At 39.1% G+C, this 24,160-nt stretch overlaps 1 protein-coding gene across 2 annotated transcripts in view; it reads left to right on the top strand.

Annotated features, from left to right (window-relative positions):
- Positions 1–24,160, top strand: part of smpd3 (sphingomyelin phosphodiesterase 3) — a 63,416-nt gene that overhangs the window by 36,437 nt on the left and 2,819 nt on the right. For both annotated transcript variants that reach the window (XM_044124822.1, XM_044124820.1), the window contains 5 exons: positions 13,250–13,325; positions 15,012–15,173; positions 16,163–16,252; positions 20,228–20,291; positions 20,434–20,602. In XM_044124822.1, the coding sequence (XP_043980757.1) occupies positions 13,250–13,325; positions 15,012–15,173; positions 16,163–16,252; positions 20,228–20,291; positions 20,434–20,602 (561 nt within the window). The remainder of the gene's footprint in view (positions 1–13,249; positions 13,326–15,011; positions 15,174–16,162; positions 16,253–20,227; positions 20,292–20,433; positions 20,603–24,160) is intronic.

Below are 24,160 nucleotides of genomic sequence, written 5' to 3' on the forward strand. Positions count from 1 at the left end.
TCATGAAACAACACAAACTTATCTTAGCTGCACAGAAGGAAGTGCTCTCGAATAAAATCGAAAAGCTTAAGGTATTGCTGTTCAGACGGTTAAATTAATAAGCTAAATTACAATCCATGAGTTCCTTCAGTCTTCATTTTTCAGATTTTAAAAACAAACAAATCTTGCACAACAAGGTTTATCAATCAACCCACAAAAAGCAGAAAAAAGGGGACAATGGCTAATTTTCAGACCTCTCTGGATGCTGATAAAAAACAGTGAAAAGATCAAGGTCACACGAAATTGAGGAAATTGGAGCCGATCCAATTGGACCGTTAACAGAAACGATTTGGTTATGTTTACTTCAGGAATTGCTTGGGTTGTTGCTGCACCAGTAGCTTTGTACAAATATTGTTATTTTTCCTACTCTCAGGTTTTTATTCATGCTGGATGTTTGGGTTTTTAGATTTTTTTTGGTCTGAGATTATGATGTTGCTGAAAAAGATAATAGTTGATTATCTTTTCAGCATTATTATCTTTTTATGCATCTTTATCAGACATGCAAACAATGTGCAGAGGACTGTATGCTATGTAATGAGTTATAGCATCATTTAGCTCATCTCTATATTTTACTATGTGCTTAGCCGTTTTAATGCATAAATACCAGCCCATCAGGCACAATGGGTTTATGTTATACCAGCTAATGCACTGCAGGCTCCATGCGCAACAATGGTATTTCTAAACTGGACATATTTGTTGTTTTCTGTTTCCATTTACCAGCTGTCGATGTTACTTTGTATAATAACCAAACTCATGGCAGTTGGATAAAAGCAGCGGCGCAGAGTTAAAAGCTTTTCAGTGCGCTGGATCTCTGCTGAAGCTAAAGCTAGGTGCCGCATGTATGCCATTTATTGAGTGCAAGTGCTACGTTTTGACAGCGTGCTGGTTCATTAATCAGTCACATGCTGTGACTCTGACAGAACGTGAAGCTGGATCAGTTCCAGTCCCCGCTGGGGCTGGGTTGGCATTATGTGACCAGATGTGGCTGGTGAATACCTGTGTGATCACGCCTTACATGCCCCGGATCTTATGAAGCCACACTCCATCACAGCTTGCACGCTGACATTCTCGTAACCGTTTCCCTGCTGCCTGCTGACTGCGGCGGCAGGGATATTTGTACAAAGACGCAAGCTGCCTTCACTTTCTTGTTTCACCACCCCCGTGCATGTAAGGTCACTCCAGGTCTCGTTGACAAGTCGGCTGGGCGCCAGCTGGCAGGTGGTTGTCTCAGAGCAAGCTGCTGAGGAAGAAAAAGCTCTGTTTAACAAAATAGCTCTCGTAATTTAGCTGTATTTCTGGCTACAACGTGGGCACATCTCTCTAAAATTGTAAATACACATCAGTGCTTCACCTCAAATAAAAGGATTGTTGGTGGGAAGTGATGGTATATGTTTCCAACTCTGATGGTATTTAGGAACAAGGGCAACTTTAAGCAAATTAACGGCAAAAGTATTGTTTCTCTGCTAAGATGGGAATCTTATCAGTATTAAACAAACTTAGTGTTTTGCACATTGATATGTCCTGTTCACAAAGCATCCGTCAGAGTGAAATGGCTATCTAAAGGATTCTTTCTTTGATTTTTATTACAGTCAAATCTTACTGAAGTTGTTATTTTCAAGAAAAAAACACATTAAACAGTAAAGGATATATTTTTTTTTTTTAAAGGCTCAATGTTACTGGTGAAGAGAGAACATCTCTATTCTAGCTGAGTGAGTAGAGGCATCAACTTTTGCACTCATAACTAAACCCACACCGCTTTTTAATTTAATGTGTGGAAAGTTCGAAAGAACATACGTAAATTGTGTCTCTGCATGTACAAGCAGAAAAGCAAGGTAAAAGTAAATGAAGGCAAAATAAAGGAATACATGTGGCTATTCGCAATCGTAGAGTAGAGAGCTGAGGAGCAGCCACACAGTTAATAAGTATCAAACTAAATTTCCTGCTGCACTTCCAGAATCAAATGCAGGAGGTTAGGACAATGCTTCACTGATTCTTTTGATCATTCTAGTGAGAGGGATGCAAATATTGTTGCTGTGAACATAAATAACACAACAGATGAGACTGTAACCTAAAATCAAAACTGGTGTCACGAGGACTGAGGTATTAAATCTCTACATTCGTCTTTAATCTGCAACCAGATCCACAACTTTATTCCAGACATAACTTTCAGGTTTTCCCCTGTGCAAATCTGTCTCTCTGTCAGGAAAACTTTAGGATTTATGCTTGTGCATAAATCAGGTCCGAAGTAACAAGTTGATGTGAAATTTGAGCATTTTTATGTGGCTTCTTGGTGTTTACTTGAAGGGTTTTATGTAAGCCGGTTCACGTTCAAAACCTTTAACTTAAAAAACAAATTCATCAAACTTTCAGTCCAGTCTAAGTATTAAAGTTTATTTTAAATATTTCTGACCATATTTTGCTCCAGTCTACCAAAGGAAATGTTGTCTTAGCTGACACTAATTTTAAATTGATATTATTTGAAAGCAAAACATAATTTACTTGTACTGTTTCTTTTCTTTGTGTTCATACTTTACTGCTTGACAGCTCCTGAAACTAAATTCTTGAAAAAATGAAGAATTTAATTCTTCATTTTTTATTATCTTTTTTTATTTTTTCAGATTGCATTGAAAGTCCATTTAGATGCAACCCTCTTAGTCAATGTTAGTGCAAGAACTTCTCAGTGTTCTGGTTGCATGTTATCTGCATCGATCAGCTCCGGTTTTACATTACTCCTCTTATCCGCCGCCTGTTTCTCGGCCAGCTGCAGGCTTTCATGTGTCTGCTCTTTATTCCTCATCCTTCAGACATCTTGGCAACTTTCCAAGGTGAAGCCCCTCGTTCCCGCACAGATCCCCCAGCTCACTTCACCGCCAGCTGGGACGCATCTCATTAGATACAGTTCATTTGAGGCACCTGATGTTCACACTGTGTTTGTCTTTGTACTCACCAGATGACTTGATTGTTCTCTCATATGAAACGGTCAGTGTTGTTCCTTTGTTTGTTTTGTTTTGTTGATGCTTTGCCGTGTTTGCTGTGCCGCATCAGTGTCATTTCTACATGTAATTTACAATTCATGTCTCTCTTTTTTTTCTGTGCTGATTACGTAGGAAATTTATTGAACCTAGCCTGTTTGAATGATTTTGTAAAAATGATTTATCAGTTATATACACCCATTAGTTAAGTGAATACTATGCTTATAAAATTAAAATAATCTTTTCTCGATTTAAAGCTGAAAAGTTACACACTGCATGGATCGTGGGTACCCTTTGACTTGCTTTCTTCCTGCTACATTTTCATTATATGAATGAAAAAACCACCTTTAAACTGGACTAAGGCAAAACAACAGCATTAAACATAATCTAGGATGTGGATGGTCTGCAGGGATTTTGGAAAAGTCCCTTAAGGTGAGCCAAGATCATAGTGCACAACCTACTTTGAGTATTAGAATGTAAGTTCCCTTTTTTTGAGTATTTCCTGAATTTGTATGCTGAGGTCATATGGGTCCAATATCATAAAGATGTCATATTTGGCTCCTGGGTGTGATGTGGAGGAGTCTGGTAGCTTCAGTGGCAGCTCATCCATGGCAAAACAAAAACAAAAACATACATCAGCCTCAGTGTGACTGGTCAGCAGAGATCTTCCCAAAAAGCATGCTTATCACTTATTGATAATTCATTTAGGAAGGACTGCTAGAGCTTAAAAGGCTTTCAAAAGCTTTCACTCAACTTTACAACCGGGAGAATTGTTCTTCTTTATAAACTGAGCTGTTTGCCTTGATCGCCTTAATATTTAATGTCTAATATGGTCAGGTCTCTTTCACACAGCTGCCAGCTGAGTCTCGGCTGAGTGCGTCAGGGAGCAGCAGTGACCAGTCGGGTCTGACATTGCAGCCCAAACGGGGAAATCACTTTGATTTTTCAGGAAGCGGCGCAGACATTAGACCAGGTCGTGTCATGCTCCACAGTAGTTTGGAAGGTTTTAGTTAAAGGAACCAAGCGCAAATAGCCACTGGAGATGAGTCGAGAAGTTATAACGAGGAAAATAAGAGAGACGTAATACATGACACGGACCAGCATGGAACAGAGACAACAGTAAAACGGCAGCAGGAAGTGAAAGGAAATGAGGAGAAATTGATTACTGGAAAGGACAGGTGGCTGATCGGAAAAAGGGTGCAGCTTTGAGGAGAAAAAGACAGAGAGAGAATCAGTGAGCAGAAAATATATAGTGAAGATGCAACCAGACTCTTAGCCCGACGGTCTCCTACTCCTCTAAAGCTAATGTCCTGCAACATTTAGACGCGTTCCTGCTCAAACACACTCGGATCAAATGATTGAATTCCCTCGTCATCAGCAGTCATTTAACTGGTAACAAGCCCTTTAATATGACTCAGCTGTGTAGGAGAGCGGTGGCTTAGGGGGACTGGAGTTGGAGAACTCTGTCTTCACGTTTCCACAACCAAGGTTTGGGCATGTTGAATTTGTAAAATGATCTCTGAGCAATAGTTGTGGCTCTAAGTTTCAATCTGGCAGTCGGGTTGGTGAAATTTATCTGGGAAATGAGCACATTAAGTCAAAGCTCAACCCAGATCATCACTGGCAATTTCTGCCTGATGAGTTTGCTCCAATTAGGAGCAATTTATGGATCAGAGTTTGATGCCGGTGGGTTGGAAATGTAACTCAAGGGGCGCACACATTCTGATGATTTCCCAGTGGATGTGTTTACCTGGAGAGCAGCAGCAGGTCAGCCACATAAATCTGAATTGTGACACACAAGTGAGGTGGAGAGAGATGGAGGGAGAAGAGAAGAGAGAAGAAGAGAGAGAATATTAATTAAAAATGTTTCCCCAAAGAGAAACGCAGCATGGAGAGAAAAGGAGCACCAAAGCTGGACCCCATAATTAAAGCTTTTTCAGTCTCAACTTTTATCCCCTCTAATAATTATTTAAAGCTATGAAGTGCATGGTTGAGGAGTCACACATGATTGTTAGTAAATACACAGTTTAAATGCATTACTACAAATTAGATGTGAAAATAGACGACGGATGGCAAAAAACTATAGAAAAGAAACTCACCCCAGAGATATAATGACCTGAAAGATTTCAATTTGTAACCAAAGTTGGTCAATGTGACAGAAGAAGAGTTTTCTGCAGGAGTCGTTTTTAATCTTTTCTCTCTAAAACCTTGATAATACCGATATGTGACTGAGTTTGATGTCTACAGAGTCCTTTTTTCCAGTAAAACAGGTTTAATTTATTTTTTATTTTTTCCAGCAGCCATACGTTCCAAACTAAAGCTGTAGACCTTGAAGGCAAGACAAAAGTGGAATCCATGAGAATTTGATTGGACGTAGTTCACCAACCGAAAGGAACATTTCTTACAGCAACACGAACATTTAATCCATTTTCCTGCAAAAGCTTTTTGCCTTTTTAACTTCAGTCATTCTGATTTGCATCATCTGAGCAATACTCTTGATGAAACCAGTTAGAGCAGCACCTTGCAGCAAGTTTTTATGGTGGCATCTGGGGGTTTGGAGGTCACTGCTTTCAGACTTGAAAGTGCATCTTCGTTTCTCTAATTTGCATATTTTATTGTGGAAGAAATCTTCGAAATTTCAACATTTAAGCAAAGAGGGTTCGTGTTTTAATGTGATGCTTCTTTTTTAACCAAGAGTCAGAAGCTGTAGTTCGGTCAGGATTTAAATGTTTCTTTGGTCTATCTTCATTAAATGAAGGTTTGAGTGGAACATTTCTCCATTGACATGGAGCTTTTATTTCTGTCTCGTCTTATTCAATTTGTTTTTTTATGGGTTTCCTGATTTGGAACAGCTCCTCTTCGGTCACAAAATGTTTTGCCACTATAGCCGTCAGTCATTTTCCTTGCAGTGCACATTGATCAGGATCAGAAATTTGCACTTTCTGTCTGTTATTTTGTTTTGTTTTTTGTTTAAAACCCAGGAATGCACAGGGAGGATATGCTAATCCTTGCCTGAACTTTTGGCAATGTGATCACAATTCTGATATTGTAATTTCTGAATTTGTTGACTATTAATTCATTAATTGTTGTTTTAATTTTTTATCTACTCTGTACTTTACCTGATGTTGAATACGTACTGTACGCTGTTTATTTTAAGTAACAAAAAGCAAAAAAGCCATTCGACCATTTATTCATGTCAGGGTGATAAAAGCTTGCAGTTAACTATTTACCATATTTAATGCAGGCATATTTTGAACAATGTAGATGATACTAGAGTTCAAAATCATGCTCTTTTTCCCAGCTTTGCTCTGCTTCCTGTTGTTCCTGGCCACAAATTGGCTGTTTAATTTTCAAGTGAGGTGATCAAATCCATGCAAGTAACGTGAGGTGAAATCTCTGTGCATCCCCAATATGACGATAACAGATAAGGCAATTATTTACGGCAGGCTCAGAGCTCTTGTAATCAGACTTGCCTGGCTCGGTCGGCGTCGAGTGTGAAATCTCCTCTCGCAGTTCGTCTCTTCTCCACTCCATTCTGTCTCAATGCTCCGTAATGAGAGGAAGTCTTGGAAAGTTTCAGTATCCCCCATCCTTGACTCATTTTCTTTTTATTATTATTATTATTTTATGAGAAACCCAGTTCATTATACTTCTTGTTCTTTTGGCTCATACTGAGCGGAAGAGGAGAAAAAAAATTAACCGAATAATTTTCTTTTGCATAAACTGTTCCCTGATGAGGCTCTGAGCTTTAAACTCTGAGTTTTAAAAAGCCTTGGCACCATGTCAACATAACCTGAAGTCTTGGATTGTACACAGATTTACTGTCCAACGTTCCTTATGAGCATGAATGTGCGCATATACACACTGAAACGTCCCTGCAGGCCTCTTGTCAGTTTCAGGGTGCACACACACCTATTGAGGCATGAATAAGCCCCTGAAATATTCATACATAGTGTGGCATGTGGATGGAGAGAACAGCACTGGAGGAGAAAAATAGCAACTGAGCAGGTAAGAATGGAGATGTAGTTGGAGAGATACACCAAAAGAATCTCTTATTTTATTACATTTGGATTAAAATTTAATTTGGAGTGAATTATATGAATTTGAACCAGATGATTTTTTTTTCCTTTCCTCCTGTCTTAATGCAAACCTAAGCGAGAGGAGAGATAGAAGCATTTCCTTTATCAAGTTCTAAAAAAATAACCATTTCAGTCTTAAAAATGTGAAAGCAAAATTTAAAAAACAAAATATTACCCAGGGAGAAACAGCAGTGATTTTTACAATAAAATCTAGCCGTGGCAATTTAAAACACAGTTCAGTTTTTAATCATGGCATGCAAACCCAGTTTTTAAATGATGTCAAAAAAAACACCAAGATTCCAACCTCATTCCTGGATTAAGAGATAAATCTTTTAGCTACATCCAGTTTTGAGCGTAAACAAAAGAATGCGTGAACATGAACTTTTTTAAGTGGTAATTTTCCGTTGTAGATTGTAATAGAGAGAAAAAGAAAGGGATCTCCTTCACTCTTCTCATTATTTCTGAAACCTAAAACCAGACCTGATCTGCTCCCAGGAGTCGGGTTCATCTTTCTCTGAAGCCAACATTTCTTCTTTAGTTGTTTATTATATCCGTAGCACAACATTTTTACTCTTTACAGGTGAAAGGTCAGCTCCTGCAGGGCTTTCCATCGTTGCTTTAAATTTTCATAGCTTGGCCCCATTCTCCTTTATGTGTCATCTGTTGGTAGCTGCATAAAAATAATAAAATAATTGTATAAATAATCCCTCTTTGAGCATGCACCTGCTAAAGCCACAGGTTAAGCTTCGCCAGATTAAAAGTACAACTACAAACGGTGGAAGTAGCAAGCATGTTCAGACATGTGTGATTATTGTAGCAGCAGAAACCAGAGAAATGCTACGTGACTCTTCATCCCGGAGGACAAAGCATTACTTCTTTAAATCCTTATATGCTACTGGGTCTGATGCTTTGCGTTGCACTTGGTGAGGTAAATCTGCACACCCATTGAGCCCCATTCCCTGAAGCTCTCTATGCAATGTGGCTTCCTATGAACACCTTTTAATAATTTTAGATGACCTACTCCTTCATCACTGATTGGCAATCGCTTACGCTTCATCATACCACTAAGAACTGGTTGCTTAACAAGGATGCTTGACGGCGGGACTTGATGCACAGGTGGCATCCTACATCATTCTGAAATTCACAAACGTCCCAAGAGTGACCCATTCTTCCATGAAGCTGCTGGATTTTGTGGAAATGGAAATGAGGGAAGTGAATGTCTGAATTCAACAGTATGGATGTATGAGTGAATACCGTTGGCAACATGAAGTACACAGCATTATGCCACCCACATTCCCTAAACACTCGTTACATGAAGAGTAATTGTATTAGAGACTTAAATGTGCGGTTGGAAATATGGGGCTGTGGTTTATTTAGTGTTTTCAATCTGAAAAGTTGGCTTTTGTTTGGTATTACAGTAAGATTAATTAAGCTAACGCTTTCCTGTGGCTCTGAGGGTTTTTCTATGAAAGCCTCTTCGCAGACATCCAGCCAAATCACATCGCCTGTTGTTGGCAGTTGTCTTCAGTTTGTCTGAATAAATGTCCACTCTTCTGCAGGCTGCCTCAACACTGTGGCTAATTCAAAGAACAGAAAACCCTGTTTTCTTGACTCGTTATGTAAGAAGCATTTGCACATTCTGAATGCCTTTATTTCTGTCAACGAGACATTAGAAAAGAAGCATGTTTTTAGGTCTGAGAGTCGGTAGATTGGAGAATAGTTGTGTTGTCGCAGCATAGGGAAAATGCTCTGTTTTGTTTGGTCTGAACTAAGATTCTCATGTTGTAGTTTATGAATGTTTTATTTTTTTTCTTGGTTGTTTCAAGCTGTGTGAAAAAGAGCTTAGAGATTGATTGTGTTTTTGCTTTTTTCTTTCCAAATCAGGCTTTATTATTTCAAATCATCTTCAGGCTGCTATTATCATTAGACAAATTTGTGAGTAAAACTAAAAAAAAGTGTTATTGGCCCCCTATTTTTGCTTAATTTTGTGACTGCAATAATTTTTTATTCGTATGTAGGCTTTACTAACAATAATGCCAACCGTTATGCCGGGTCCTGCAGACCGTCACTGCTGGAAGATGCTCTCGGTTCAAACAAAATTCTTCAAGCACATAGCAAAATGTCAAACCTGGACTATTTGTAATGACATTTTAAATATTTACTGTATGTACAACAATAATGTGAATAAATAAAATGACTGAATATGGAATTAAACTAAAGACACTAAATACATTCACTTGTGGCTGGAATAAAGCAAATCTGGATAAACATTATAGGAACCATTCTCAAACTTGGTACCTGTTGATTTGTCACAGACTCACAGCTCCACACAAAAGACAAAATGTTTCCAGAGCTGACAGGAAAAATTCTCCAACACATTCTCAGATGTCGAAAATCTCTGCTAAACCTGTCAAATGTACACCTGTCAAAACTTTCCTTTTCAATTTATCCTTTTCTTTGTTTTTTGGGGGGGTTTGTCTCTGTACTGAAGGCTTCAATTCAGAGAGGACCTCTAAAGAGGGTGACGATGGGCAGCAGTGGTCACTGGCAACATAAATCTCACTTTCAGTGAGTCTGTAAAAAACTATCTAAAATGTTAATTTTAGTTGTTTGTTCAAATTATTTTCCAGGTAGTCATATTTTCACTTTCGTTGGAGCACGGGGGGAAATATATATTCATGGTAGGGCTGCAGTCTAAAATACAATTCCTTTTATTTGTGCAGTACTTTCAAAATGTTTCCTATAACACAATATTTACATTGGCTGTAACTCTGATCAGAATTTAAGAAAGCTAAGAGCTATGAATTATGAAAGGTTAGACAATCTTGTTGTTCTTAGATGTCCATTGTTGGAGTCCAATTCGTATAGTACGCCTTAAATTGTTGTTAAGCTGTTAGTTGTCAAAGCAAGAACAAAATGTCTGGAAAAGCTGAGAAACTACAGATCAAAAATAAAATGGACTCAATTCTTTAAGCTCTGCCTTTGCTGGTTTGCGGTGCACAAATCTTTGTGTGTTGCGCCATTTTTTAAAATATATTAAGGTCCGAATGAAAGACAGTATTTTGTTTGTGACCAATAGAGGGCGCCTGTCTCCGTCTGGTGACCATTTTCTTTCTGAAGGCCTCAGGTAAACTTTTGGACTCACCTTGGTGTTCACTCTCACTTCAACAGTCAGGAGCACCAGACTACAGGTCTGAGGAGGCAAACCTCCCTGAAGATGTAATGATATTCTAATAACGCTTTACTGATGTGATTTTTAAACAACACGTGGAGGTTTCAATTCCTCACTGGAAAAAGGGATTGCTTTATTGCAATTTACAGAGTGTATAAATATCTTCTCAGTTTTAATTGTCTCATTTTATCATTTGGCTTTTGGATTGTTGTTAAAATCAATCAAATTTTTTCTAATCTCAAAAAAACCACCAGGCTGCTTTAGGGTTATCTATTTATTTGACACTATTGTAAATCAGCTGCTATTCTAAAATAAATGAGTAAATAAAAGCTACATACAGCGCCTGTGAATTTTCATACTGTTGCAGATCTTTACAAGCTTTTGAACTTAATGAATGTTGTTTAGCTTTTTAAGAAGTCCTCCGTGATTTTGTTTTGTGCTCCGCTGTTATTCTACGTTCAGCTCACCTGGCTAGATGCTCCTGTCTTTAGCTCTGCGTCTGATCTGCGAACACGAGCAGCGATTTGTTTTGATCTCTCTTGAAACAGACCTACTTCACGCAGACGCCTTTGCACTTCAAACCCCACAATCACAGCTTCCCTTTTTCCCCTCTGCAGCCCTTATTCCTCCTCATCACCGTGAGTCTGCTTCCACCCACCGACACTTCAGAGCTGCGAGTCGTTGCCTTCGCTTCTCCTCCAGGACTCTTAGCGCTGCTGTTGAAGGTGTCTGATTAAATCCAGAGTTATGTCTTTTTATGACGTTGCTCTCCATGTCTGCTGCTTGTGGAGTGGAGAAATCGAGGTCGGGAAGAAGCAGTGAAAAATGTATGAAGAGCGATGTGGATGTGTTGAAAATAATGATCTCCTCTTTTTTTTCCTTTTTCTTTTTTTTTTGGTGAAACGAACTGACTCAAGTCAAGCTGCCGATTGTTGCAAATGACTCTTGAAAAGCTTTGGATTTTATTTTTCCATAGTCATTCTGTTTTGTTTATCTTCCTGAAATCCCCTTAGAAGAAAATACAGTTTTACTTTTAGTGTAGCAACGTTTCAGCTTGCATTGCTTACTGCTGATAAAAAAATATATATATGTTTCATGTCCCAGCAGCTCCTCAGATAATATATAATCCTGCACAAAATGTCAGAAGCGCCATTATTTCTGGGGGAACAGTAGATCAAATGGTGATCAGCGCTATTTGTTTTTGCACACAAATAACTTTAGCTGATATTTACAGATTTTTCAGAACATTCTTGGAAAAGGTTTCTATTTTTTTTTACCTATTAACCATTTTTACACCTCGGCATTATCACATATCTACTATTTATATACATAAGCAGAAATACGCACTCAAGTAACAGAATGGACGTGAATACAAGGTTTAATCTGCTTCATTACAAAAATCTAAAGAAAGTAATAATAATAATAATAATAATAATAATAATAATAATAATAATAATAATAATAATAAACAGGATACTTAGCTTTGTGTTTCAACCAAATAAATAAAAAACCTGAGTCCATAAATTGTAATTTTGTCATGTGACTGAGATAAACCAGATCAGTATCTGTATTCTGGAGCAGGAACGTCAGGATTCAGAGAAGGCAGCAGGTTTCTAACAGAGTTCACTGCAGCTTTGCTTTTTATGCAACATCAATCAACTGCACTGCAACATGCTAATGTCACAGCTGCAGCAGCCAGCATTTAGACAAATTAGAGCACAATCAGTGCAGAGAACCAGCTGACTGAGCGCGTCTCCCTACAAGCCGAAAATGCAAAGAGGCTGCAGCAGGATCAGGAGAAAAGCATCTGACTGCTGCTCTGGATAGAGGCTGCACTGTTTCCAGATTATTCCTCACCCTTCTGACCAACTTCCTTTCTCCTGGGCAAAACAGTTTGAACATTTAGCTCCATTAAAGAGCTGCTACATGTCTTTTTACTAATACCACAACTCCCATAATGCTCTGCTGGTGTGCCATTCAGGATCCACGCGCTAACTTCCCATGTTGACATTCATCAGCGTCTTAGTGCTACTTTGCAGCCAGTGGGATCATTGTGAAGATTGGGACAAATTTGTTCCTTTGACAAATGGAGCTGATGCAGAAGGGCTCTGTTTGTAATTATTTAGGATAAGATTTTCTCAGATCTATTCCTTCTTGGACGGAAAATTATTATATTACGGTAAGCCATGTTTAGTGTTAGTTTAATTTCATACTAAGTGAGGTCTCAAACATTCATTTTTTTGTTCAAAAACAGACTTGAACATAATCACTCATTAAACGGTACTAAATGCAGCAGGAGTTTTCAAAGAAAGTTCTCTGTTTTGCTGCTGGGAATAACCTTAGAAAGAATTTGACCCAAATAATAGGAAACTATACCTTTTATTTGATTAAGGCACGTGTTCAAGACCCATGTCAAAATGTGGTGTTTCATAAAGATATTGCATATTTAATTTACTGCAGAGCAGGTAAAAAAAAATAAATAAATAAATAAACAAAATTATTTAGCAATTTTAATTGGCAATTTTTGTGGTGCAAAAGGTTCTTACAGCACTAGAATGTTCTTCTCAAAGTACCAACCTCGTTGAAAATGTTTGGACCTTTGCCTAAAAGCCTCGTCTGTGCCAGGAAATCGACCAATGTCATTAACGTGGAATTTCTCCTGAGGGCAAAGGTCAAATATCCAGACAGAAATTTGCTGATTGCAACAGCAAATTTGTGGTGAAAGTGCCACTTGATCAGGGACATTTAATAAGTGAGAAAGCAGCAGCATAAACCATTCAGGCATAACATTATGACCAAGTAGTTCAGATTATCTGTTCATTGTGTGGCCATTTTGTAAGTTAATGTGTCAGAAAAGGGGAAAATTAAGTGAGACAAGCCTGCGTGGCTTCATTCAACAGACAAACTACCACACTGCTGTGGTAGAAAACAATGCTGGTCCTGCTAGAACGGTTTCATTGACACTGTGTGGCGTCTCGTCCCTGCAGGTTCACGTGGGCACCTCCCATCAGGAGCAGAGGGTGGTGGGATACCTCACCTGCACGCACCTCCACGCCATAGAAGGTACAGTAGCTGCTGCTCAGTTACTCTGCGGTACGTCTGTTTGCATGTAGGTCTAAGCTGCTCCTTCGCTCTGAATGTCTGTTACCAACGTCTGCCTTCACGTTCGGATATTTAGCTAAACGAGTGCGTCAAAACCCTCCCTCTGCTGTTCCCATGGCGACTGCCTCACGCTGCTGAAGGCGTCACAGACCTATTTAAAGCCTCCCGGTCAATGCCACGCTCATTTTTTACCAAAGACAACCCTTCCACCCCCTTCCTCTCCTGCTATTCTGGGCTTCTCCTACGCTTGTTGCAGGCACTAAATATAGCAGAATCAGGGCTGCTTCTAAAGATACACCACAGATAAACCCCTCTCTTAAGGTGAAGGGGGCTGCGATGTGAGTCAGGGAGAAAGAAGAAAGAAGTGAGACCACAGGTCCGAATTTTTTTCTGAGTCGAGCAAAAGATGCAGGCGGACTGAATCTGTAACTGAGCATGAACTGAAGTTAATAATTCTGCGCCTGAGTGGAGGTTTGGGGGGTTTCAGGTGAGCAGCAGCTGGTGTGTTTTCTTCTGCACACCTGTGAGCTTCTCAGATATGTACAAACTGTGGCACACATGTGGATGTGCCTAAAATCACTCCAGATTTTTGTCACCGATGCCATAGATTTCTGTTTTTTCATTTATTTACCATGTTACCATTCTCACAGTGCCTCTATTTTAATTTCTATTACAAGGAATCACCTGTACATACAGATGCTGTCCCGTTTTATAATTTATATTATTTCCTCTAAGGTTTCTGTATACTTAATGTCTGTGAGAGAAATGAAAGCAAATTAAATCAGAGCTCCCGTCAGGTCCTGAAAGGAGCGCTGATTTTTCTCGATAATCTGGATTATAACCTGCTAGCTAAAAACACAATTTAGGATTTATCGCTCGTGCCAAATTACCATAATTTCTAATTAAAATTTTGCAACAATAAATTATTGAACTTTAATACCTTTAAAAGATTTTGGTGAGATTGCTACACTCTTTCTTTCTGAAAGCAGCACACCAAGCTACATCCAACTGGATATTTCCACAGAGGTTGTTAGATTCTATCAACACATTGGAATATAAACATCGTCAAGCTGTGTGATATTCAGCATGGTTGAATATCGACAATTCAACACTGACCTAAAGCTTTTCAAAAGCTTAAGTATAAAGAAAAACTTAATGCATTTTCAGTCATGAGTGCACAACTCTCACTTAAATTTTTTCTTCCCTTAAATCTTCCTGTTCAAACACATTCGCAAACAATTTAACAACAAACACGCCTCCACATTCCTCAGTTTCTTCCTTTTTTTTTTTTTTTTGTAAATTTGGATGAAACAAACATTTCACATGGAGCTGAGCTGCGGCCCAGAGTAATCAAAGCCAAAGCCACCTACTCGCCCTCCAATATCTTGACACGTCTTTGTTTCTCACACCTTCCACTGTTCATCTGTTCTCTCGGATGCTCTCACCCTTTGCCTCCCCCTCTGCCGCTCGCCTCCTCCCTCCTCAGATTTACCGGCAGCAGTTGATAGATGCAGCAGACCTCGGTGTTAACAAACACGCTAACAGTCTCTCTAACTCCCGTGGGGGAACAACTAAAGCAGATATAGTAGCCTCTGGATGAGCCTGTTTTTAGCTCAGAGTGGACCGGTGGTTTTCGTTTGCATCCAGGCGATTCGTCGGTCCGCTGCGAGCAGCTGGACCTCCTCCTCCAGTGGGGGGCCGAGTTTCGCCAGTCCTCATCCCAGTCCCCTGAAGGCGAGAAGGTGCTGGAGGACCTGGTGGCCTTCGATGTCATCCTGGGAGACCTCAACTTTGATAACTGCTCTTCAGGTACGCAGAGCTACATCCTGTATCCCATCCGCCTGCACGATCCTGGTGTCTTTCAGGTGTGCGGATGTTCATGTCGTTAACCTTCAAAGTAAAAGTCAGCAGAACTACAACATGGAGCAGTCGAGCATGATTAACTTCAGTAGTTTGAGTGACTAAAACATAAACAATTAACACTTTAATTACCGAATCTCATTTGTTTTTAACGGTTTATGAGAGGTTCATCTGATGCATTTGTGGTTGAAACGTGTTTATATTCCATTTAATGAAGCAGTGGGTAGAGTAGCCAGACATTTTACTCAAATAAGAGTAGAAATACTTCAGAATAATAGTACTCAAGTAGAAATAAAACTTTGGTGCAGTAAAATTACTGCTAAATGTACAAGTAGTACAAGACTAAATTGAATCAGTTACTGTCCATTCAGTGTTGGTGGCTCATAGCCAACCTGTTTGCAGTTTTCAGTAGTTTGTCAACTCTCCACTGCATTTGTAATTTATTTGGATCTCTTGTTCCCATTTCTTATTCATGCATTTTTCTTTAAATCCTGGTTATAATCCAACTGTGTGAAATTTGAATAATTACAGCCTACTCCTGTTTGATGATTTCTACCAGGAGTGTATTTGTTGAGTCGTATTTATGCTTAGAAGCAAATAATAATAAAACTAAAAAAAAAAGTAGTTTTAAACGCAATTGGATTTCTCACATTCATCTTACTTTATCACAAACCCGTTGAAATTAGAACATGTATCTATAACATAGAGACTCAAGATGAAAATTTCTTTTTTGTGCTAAGTAAAATGTAAAGTAAAAAAAATTCCCCTTTGCTGCCATCTAGTGTTGATTGATTGTGTAAATGTTTTTAAAGCCTTATTTATAAAGATCCACAAAATACATCATATTTAAATCAATACTTTTACGGTAAGTTTTCAGTGTATTCCAAGCCGTGACTATTATTTTAACGTAACATATTTGTGTGTCTGTACTTTTCCAGAAGACAAACTGGAGCAGCAGCACACACTTTTTTCTCAGTACAAGGACCCATGTCGCCTGGGGCCGGGGGAGGACAAACCGTGGGCTCTGGGTAAGAACACATCCACTCAAGTTCGTCTCACGCCGACAGTGATTTCAGTGTCACCCGAAGCTTATGACACATCCACAATCCCAGGTGTTGCTGCAGCAAACGGGCTCAGAGCAGAGCGGACCGCAATCTGCATCCTCTGGCTAAATCAGGATGTGAATTAAAATACCACCAGCACAGCAGGGCTGATGCATGGGCATTAGTGACGCAAAGACGGGAGGCTTTTGGTCTGGATGTGAAGCATTATTTAGGCCAGCAGTATTTCGGGGACAGAGTGGGCAGGACAGAGTGAAAGAGCTCGTTTGGAGAAGAGCTTATTTATCGTTTTTGTAGCAAGCTGGAAAAATAGCGGCTCTGCGTTTCCTCGGTAGCAGCTCAGCGGGAGCAGAGAAAAGAGGAATCAATGAAGGTGAAGATTGCCGTGTATCACAAAGGCAATCCAAAGAAGACCTGGCATATGTAAAAACATTTGTGTTGCAGCAAGAAGCAACAGAAGAGACAAACCTGACAGCTGCTGTGAGAGCCTGTTATCATCAGCAAGCATGAGACGGCTTTCAAAAACAATCAATGTAACTTGACTGAAGCTGCAAGTATTAAAACTTTCACCAACATGTCTGTTTTTGGGAATTAAACAACAAATGAAGCACTGACTATTTCATATTAAGCAAATAAATGCCAAATAAATGAGTAAATATGAGTCAAGGGAGGCTTTTTTGTCAAATGAGGTAAATTATCTTCATAAAATAATATTTAATGACAAGATAAATACTAACTAATACATTTGGAGGACAAAATATTACTTGAAGTTGCAAAATGATTATGAGTTGAACATGCCAACCATTTTAAGGTGTGTTTTATCGCGTATTAATTTCTAATTTGACATTTTTTTCACCTGAAAATTAATCTGCAGTCATTATCAGTCTGATTTTTGATCAATACTGTTCATTAATGACTCATCTGAATTGTTCTTTTCCCAGTGCAAAATCAGTTTACAACATACATCAGATATATACATATAATATGTACAAACCACCAGTCTTTGTAGAAAATTGGTTGCTTTTCTGCTACACATTTTATTGTGGGCTGTTTTTCATCCATTCATTTTTCATTCATGTAGTTGAGTCCCACTCAGATGTGAGGTTTCATTTTTCAGGAGAGACGTCTTTGCTTTTGGAAGGCCAGTCCATACACTTCATGTTAGGATGCTTCAACCATTCTACCACCTGTTTTGATTTGTCTTTGGGATCTTTCTCCTCTCTTGCTCCTGATTTCAGGTGTGCTTAGGTCTCTTGAAATCCTAACCTTTAATCCTCCTAATTTGATTACATAATTGTGGACAAAAAGTTTGATATTTGTCTTATCTAAGCTTTTCTCAGATGACTCCTTGCTCAGTTTTTCTTAACTGATGACTGAGCAGTTTCTTTGTGCTCCAGCAGTTTTCAGTTCATGGTCCTTTAACATCCCAGGGTTGTCCTTGTGATCACAGCTTCTATTAACCATTGTAACACATATTAATTGGGTGTTTTTGTGACACTATTTTATCAAATGATTTTTGAATTTTGCACTAGAACTGACTCCCAAATATTTGCTAAAATTCTCCTGCAGAGCTTTTTCATCATCAGTCTTGTTGAATCCTTGCATAACTCTCATTTTAAAACATCCTCAACATATGTATTTCAGAATACAGTCACTAAGAGTCAGTACTTTATTAAAACCACATCTGGAGTTAACATGTCGCTATTTTTCACAATGATATCCGGTATTTATTTTTTTTCCCTAGTTTAAAGTTCCGTCTTTTTTTGTGACCCATTATGTACTTTGGGAAGGAAAACAATCCAACGAGAACAGAAACCGTGGAAATGAGGAAGTGTGGGTGGAAACGATGTGAAAGAGCGCATGTTTTCTCTGTTCCGGTGCGACGCAGAGTGTGAATGAGATCAGGATTCATTAGCTCAGAGAAACTGAGGTCACGTTGACCACCGAGAAGAGAGAAACTCTTCTGCAGTCATGGAAAAAATCTAAATATATCCATGTTTCAGAACCACCTTCAGACCCAGTGACGCTCAGCAGTTTTCCGTATGGCCTTATCAGTTTCTCGACTCAACATCGTCATTTGTTGAGGGTTCCAGACTTTTGTTTCTCTGAGCTTTCCTAAGCTAAACCAAGATAGTTTACAATACTCGACTTTGAGTTGGACCAATGGGACATTTGGACTCTTGTGTTTGGAATCATTGTCCTGCTGTTGATCACCCAGTTTGGACTTAGCTAATGCTAACCTGTGACATTTGACTCTTGAATAATGTGATATACAGAGACGTTGAACCCAGTGCTCCTCTTTCTGAGTCTTCACCTTCACATTGAACTGTTTATGACAGTAGAGGATGGTAAACAGATGTTGGCAAAAGCCTGGTTGCAAACTGTCAAAAATCATACAGTCGGTAAGCCGACACAAACTATAATAAAACGTATTCTTCATCGCTTTTAATAGTGGCGACTTCGCTGATGACTGTCAAGTGCTTTTTATCATCAGCATCTGGCTGCTTCTGTTCTTGAAAGCACAGAAGATGTACATATATTTTCACCACGATGGTACAAAAACCCTCCATTTCCCTAGACTGAGTAGCAGCATTTCCCAAATGAGTTGTAAATAACTTCCACTCTGTGAAGCACAGAGTTCCCGCATGAAATCTCATTCCTCTTTATCCCAGTAATCGTAAAAATCTCCTCTCAGAGTTGTGAAAACTGCTGTCTGCACATCAAACATCCACTTCTCTTAAGAGCTCCGAGCACTTGTAAATTGACTGGACTCTCTCTTCACATGGAGCCGCTTCCATCACGTTATTCAGCCTCATTGTGAAAAATGTCTCTGAGTGCTCATCTCTCCTCTCACCGTCACGTCTCGCCGCTGTGTGAGAGAATACTGGAGCCTGAGGATTGCGACCCACAGATAGCGACCCACTGAACGGCATCCTCTCTTGAAAAGCTGTTGCATTTATGAAAGCTATTCTGGAGATAAAGTACTGAACTTCACAGAGAGGGCTGCACAGTGGCGCAGTTGGTAGAGCTATTGCCTTGCAGCAAGAAGGTCCTGGGTTCGATTCCCAGCCGGGGGTCTTTCTGCATGGAGTTTGCATGTTCTCCCTGTGCATGGTGGGTTCTCTCCGGGTTCTCCGGCTTCCTCCCACAGTCCAAAAACATGACTGTCAGGTTAATTGGTTTCTCTAAATTCTCCCTAGGTGTGAGTCTGTTGTTTGTCCTGTGTGTCTTTGTGTTGCCCTGCGACAGACTGGCGACCTGTCCAGGGTGAACCCCGCCTCTCGCCCGGGACGCAGCTGGAGATAGACACCAGCAACCCTCCTGACCCCATTAGGGAAGAAGGGTGTTCAGATAATGGATGGATGGATGGATGGATGGACTTCACAGAGAGGGCCAGATTGCAAAGCAAGCCTCCGATCGATGAAGAGGTTGCAGAGATGGTTTAGTGTTACGCAACTGGAGTGAACGAATGTCTGCTTGGCGGTCCACAACGTCTCAAAATCTGACCCGGATTTGCTGCTATATATACAACAATATAGGTTGATCAATGAAATCTGTGAAAAATTCTCTATTGGCAACAGAGTCACTAAGCCATTATTTTACTGGTATTTTGCATGTTTCTTGTTGTATTTTTATGTTTGTCGTCGTGCCGATCTTTAGTTCCCTCAACATACTATTCCTCAAATTCAGGTTGAGTCCACAACATTCATTTCAGTCAAAAGAAAGGAAAAATATTACTTCAGACTGAAACCTGCCAAGTATATGATTCAACCAATCACCAACAGGAACACTGCGCACGAACTCTGTGAGGAGAAAACTGCAAAACACAATTACATTTTAAATGTTTATGCACATTGAAAAGATTGAACATGGTTTAGTAAGACTGCCACTTATACATGTCTACCCTTAAAGCCTTTTTTATTTTATTGGTTTCTTCTGCAGGGACTCTGCTGGATCCCAGTGGCCTTTATGACGATGACGTCAGTTCACCCGAAAGTTTACAAAAGTAAGTTTGGCAGCCATTGTTGTCACTTGTGTTAAACCACGCTATGTTTATTTTCCACTCACACAAACTTTTAGTCTGGCATACTTTTAAGTCCTGCAGTGAGCCCACTTCTGTAACTGAGTGAGTCTGGTTGTTCTCACAGAGTGATGGAGAACGAGGAGGGGAGGAAGGAATACCTGGTGTTCCCTCCCAGTAAGAACCAGTGTCCTGCCAGCAGTCAGAAGGGCCGGAAAATCCCACTGAAGGGCAATGGACGCCGGATCGACTACATCCTCTACAGCGATGAAGGCATTCAGCAGGACTGGAAAATGGTAGGTGATGAAAGAGATGATGAAATGTTTTCCTGTGTGTTGAAGAATCTGAATTGAACTTTTACTCCCTGAGTGCAGATATGTGGTGAATGCAGGATCGTTGTCACTTGTAGATCGTAATTAGTTATATCTGAAAATACCTGCAGCTCCTTCTGTGTTGCTCTCAGTGCTCCGGCAGCCTTCCTTTCAATCTTATTGTTTTGTTAATATTCTGAGAGACTGTGCTCATATCCTGCCCTATGCATTTGGTTAATAAGGCTTTCTAAAATTGGCGGCAGATATAAACTCAAGGCTGAATTCTGAGAGTGAATGGAAAGCATTTTTTTACATTTGACTTTTGTTTCAGATAATATGTACAGAATATGTCAAACTAAAGGTCCTAACAAGGACTGAAATTATCTACACAAGTCTCCTTTGCAGTGTTTTAAAGCCACTATGATTTTGTGTCACGCTAAATATTAAATGATCGAGATTTACATAAACACATTATCCTAAAAGTAAAACATTGGCAATCTAAAACTGCATCTGAAGAAAAGAAGATATGAACCCCAAACTTGTTGCAAAGTCTAATTTGACTCTACAAACGGAAAAAGTTAAAAAAAAATTTCACCTACTGGAACAATGAGAGTTATTTTCAAAAATGTATTGATTAAAGCAAATTTTGTACTCAAGTTTCAACAAAGAGACAAAATCTGAATATTGAGCCTTTTTCCTGCTTCAATCATCCCTGATTCACAACAACTATATCTTTGGATGTAATATGTAAAGAAGAGTAGAACCAGGCAGCAGTTACTTTTATTTCAGTTTAATCAACTTTTACAGAATATTTACACCACTTTTTATTATAATTTGTTCAAAAGAGCAGTAAACTTGCTCTCAGGGTTCTGCTTGTGGTTCTCTCTGGATGACACACTTATCAAACCCACAGGAAGACTTTGACTAAACCCTGGGATCCAAACAACAAAACAAAGCAACACAAACCGGAACCATTTAGATATAAACAACAGAGTCTGTGTCAGACATTAGAAAACCTAAACCCATCATTTACATGAAGACGACTCGCTCTCATCCTCCTGCTTTCAGCCTCTTTCCTCATAAACTGCAGCCAGGTGTCGCCACCTTGTGGCAGAGCACTGAAATTCATATCTCTTCAATAAAAGCTAATCAGATAACCATTTTCAATACTTTTGTTTGCTATTTTTAGTACTTTACATCTGAAATGTGTTTACAAGCATATCATAAAGATCAATGATTATTTTTAGTGTAACTCAGTTAAATTATTAGCTTTGTTGCTTTAACTTTTTAGCTGTAGCGTTGCTGTTCTCATCAGCAGTTGAAGTATCCCTCCAAATGACAATAGAGTGAGTGATTGTTGCTGGAAAGTACCTCATGGGGCTGAAATGTTTCCCATTATTTAGATCTGGCTCAGACGTTGCCTATCATGTAATCTTATGGGCTGCGAAGGCCTTCTGTCGTTGTAGTAAATCAAGCACACAGCCAGAAGAAGTCACTAAACCAAGTTTAAGAAAACCTCCCAGAACCTGATGAGAAAAAGAAGCAATTAAGACATAACCAAGGCCTTTCCCATTTATCCGGAGCAATGAGTGTTATGCATCTGGGAAGAATGGGTGTCAGGAGTCTAACACATCAAGACTTATTGGCTTTCATTTTTATGGGCATGTCTGTCAAATCTCTGGCCTTGTTGTGTTAACTGTAATAATCTAATTTTATCTGTGGAGTTTCTGTTATCATTAGCAGCTGCAGTAAGTAACAATAGAGGAAGTAAATGTTGTTGGAAAGTACCGGTACGAAGTTGCTGAGTCTGATTGACTCAACAGAGGTTGTTTACATGTTTAACCTCGTCCCTGGACTTCCAGTGAAAGAAATATTAGAAACATGAGGACATGTGAAGTTGTCGCAACAGCCTGGGGACGGCCCTGTGGTCTTAACACAATAATGGTAGTACTGATCTTTTGTCTTTTTATTTTGTCTACAGTCAGTACCTTATGATAATAGTCAAAATCTGTAATGTAAATGAGTCAAAGATCTGAGGAATTGACCTTTTTCGATAAGGTCCGTTTTCACCTCGACACAGTAGAGCTAGGCTCCCATCAGGGACATGGGCTCCATTTTTCAAGATAAGAACCATAGAAACTACTTCACTAAAAACCACTCATGCTCTTGATTATGGTAACATCCTAAAAAATTAAAAGAAGCAAATACCCTAATAGAGTACGTCCTGTAGAGGAAGATCCACCTCGATCCCCAAACACCACAAACAGCATCAGTAACAAGGGGAAGTCTATATGGAGTCCAAACCCACACCAGGATGCAGACACAGCCGAAATCCTGCATTACGATTAAAAAAACATGGTAGAAACTGATTTAATATGGATTTAATTGAGATCTGTTTTTCCTAGAGACTTCCCGAAAACCAACAGGTTTTGCAATCAAAGCTAAGAAGCTTCATTATAAGGAAATTATGCAAAATATTTACAATCAGATGTTGAAGGAAGAATGAAGGCAGAGCTTTTTGAAAATGATCCATATCGTTAATTCGAAGGTCTTTTAGCAGCAGTCCTGGGCACCTATTTAAATGCCTTTTTCTTCAAAGCTCTTTAGCACCTTAGCTTTTCTAATAAAAGAAGATCTAAAGATGCGAGGGCCTAAAATAGTATTGTACATTAAAATGTAGCAGAGTCAGTCTGTAAGTAAATCATTCAACAGAGGCATGCAGCAAACTGTGGTATGTGAGGCTTTTAAAGTTTGCAGTGAATTTCTGACCTGCAATAAACATCATCCAGAGAAGTGATGCTTTGAAAAAGCAAGTTAATATAAATCATCATCATAGTCCAGGACAGAGCAAATTGTTGCATGCTGTAACACTTCTGTCAGAGAAACGTCTAATGGAAGAAAAGTGGAAACTCAATAAAACAAACTGAATAAAAAAGGATCTGATACATTAGTCCCATGATAAGTCGCTATGTAGCTGTTTATCTTATTTTACTGAAAGAAAATCCCCAACACTTCTGTCTAAGCAAGAGACGAAAGGTCTAAAGCATATTCCTGAGAGCAGATTTATTTCTGTAAGTATGTTTATATAAAAATATCACTAATAAGGGAGGCCAGTTGAGCGCCCACTTGTCAAGCAACACCTCTGGTTTCACAATGACATCATGCAGAAACTGTTTGCAGCGTTCGTCTTCCTCACAGCCACATTTCAGATGTCAGTGAAAGCGACAATGGCAAAAGTGTGCTGTGCATTAAGCAACTCATCTTTTAACTGATACAAAAGTAACATAGATTAAATGTTTAACTCAAAAAGGTAAAGATTAAATTTCAGATTCGTTGAACATAGTGACATACTTAAAATCCTTTTCTTGTATTTTTTTATGATTCAACCTTAGAGCCAATAAAAATAAAAATTTGTACTTTTAGCCAGAAAATTTCACATTTATCCAATAAAAACATTTTCAGTAGAGAAATGTTGCCCTACACAACTATAGGAGCAAATGTTGACTCAGTAGTTGTCAGACAGCCAGACTCCCTACACAAAGA

Source organism: Gambusia affinis, linkage group LG08, assembly GCF_019740435.1.
Source record: "Gambusia affinis linkage group LG08, SWU_Gaff_1.0, whole genome shotgun sequence".
Taxonomy (NCBI): Eukaryota; Metazoa; Chordata; class Actinopteri; order Cyprinodontiformes; family Poeciliidae; genus Gambusia; species Gambusia affinis.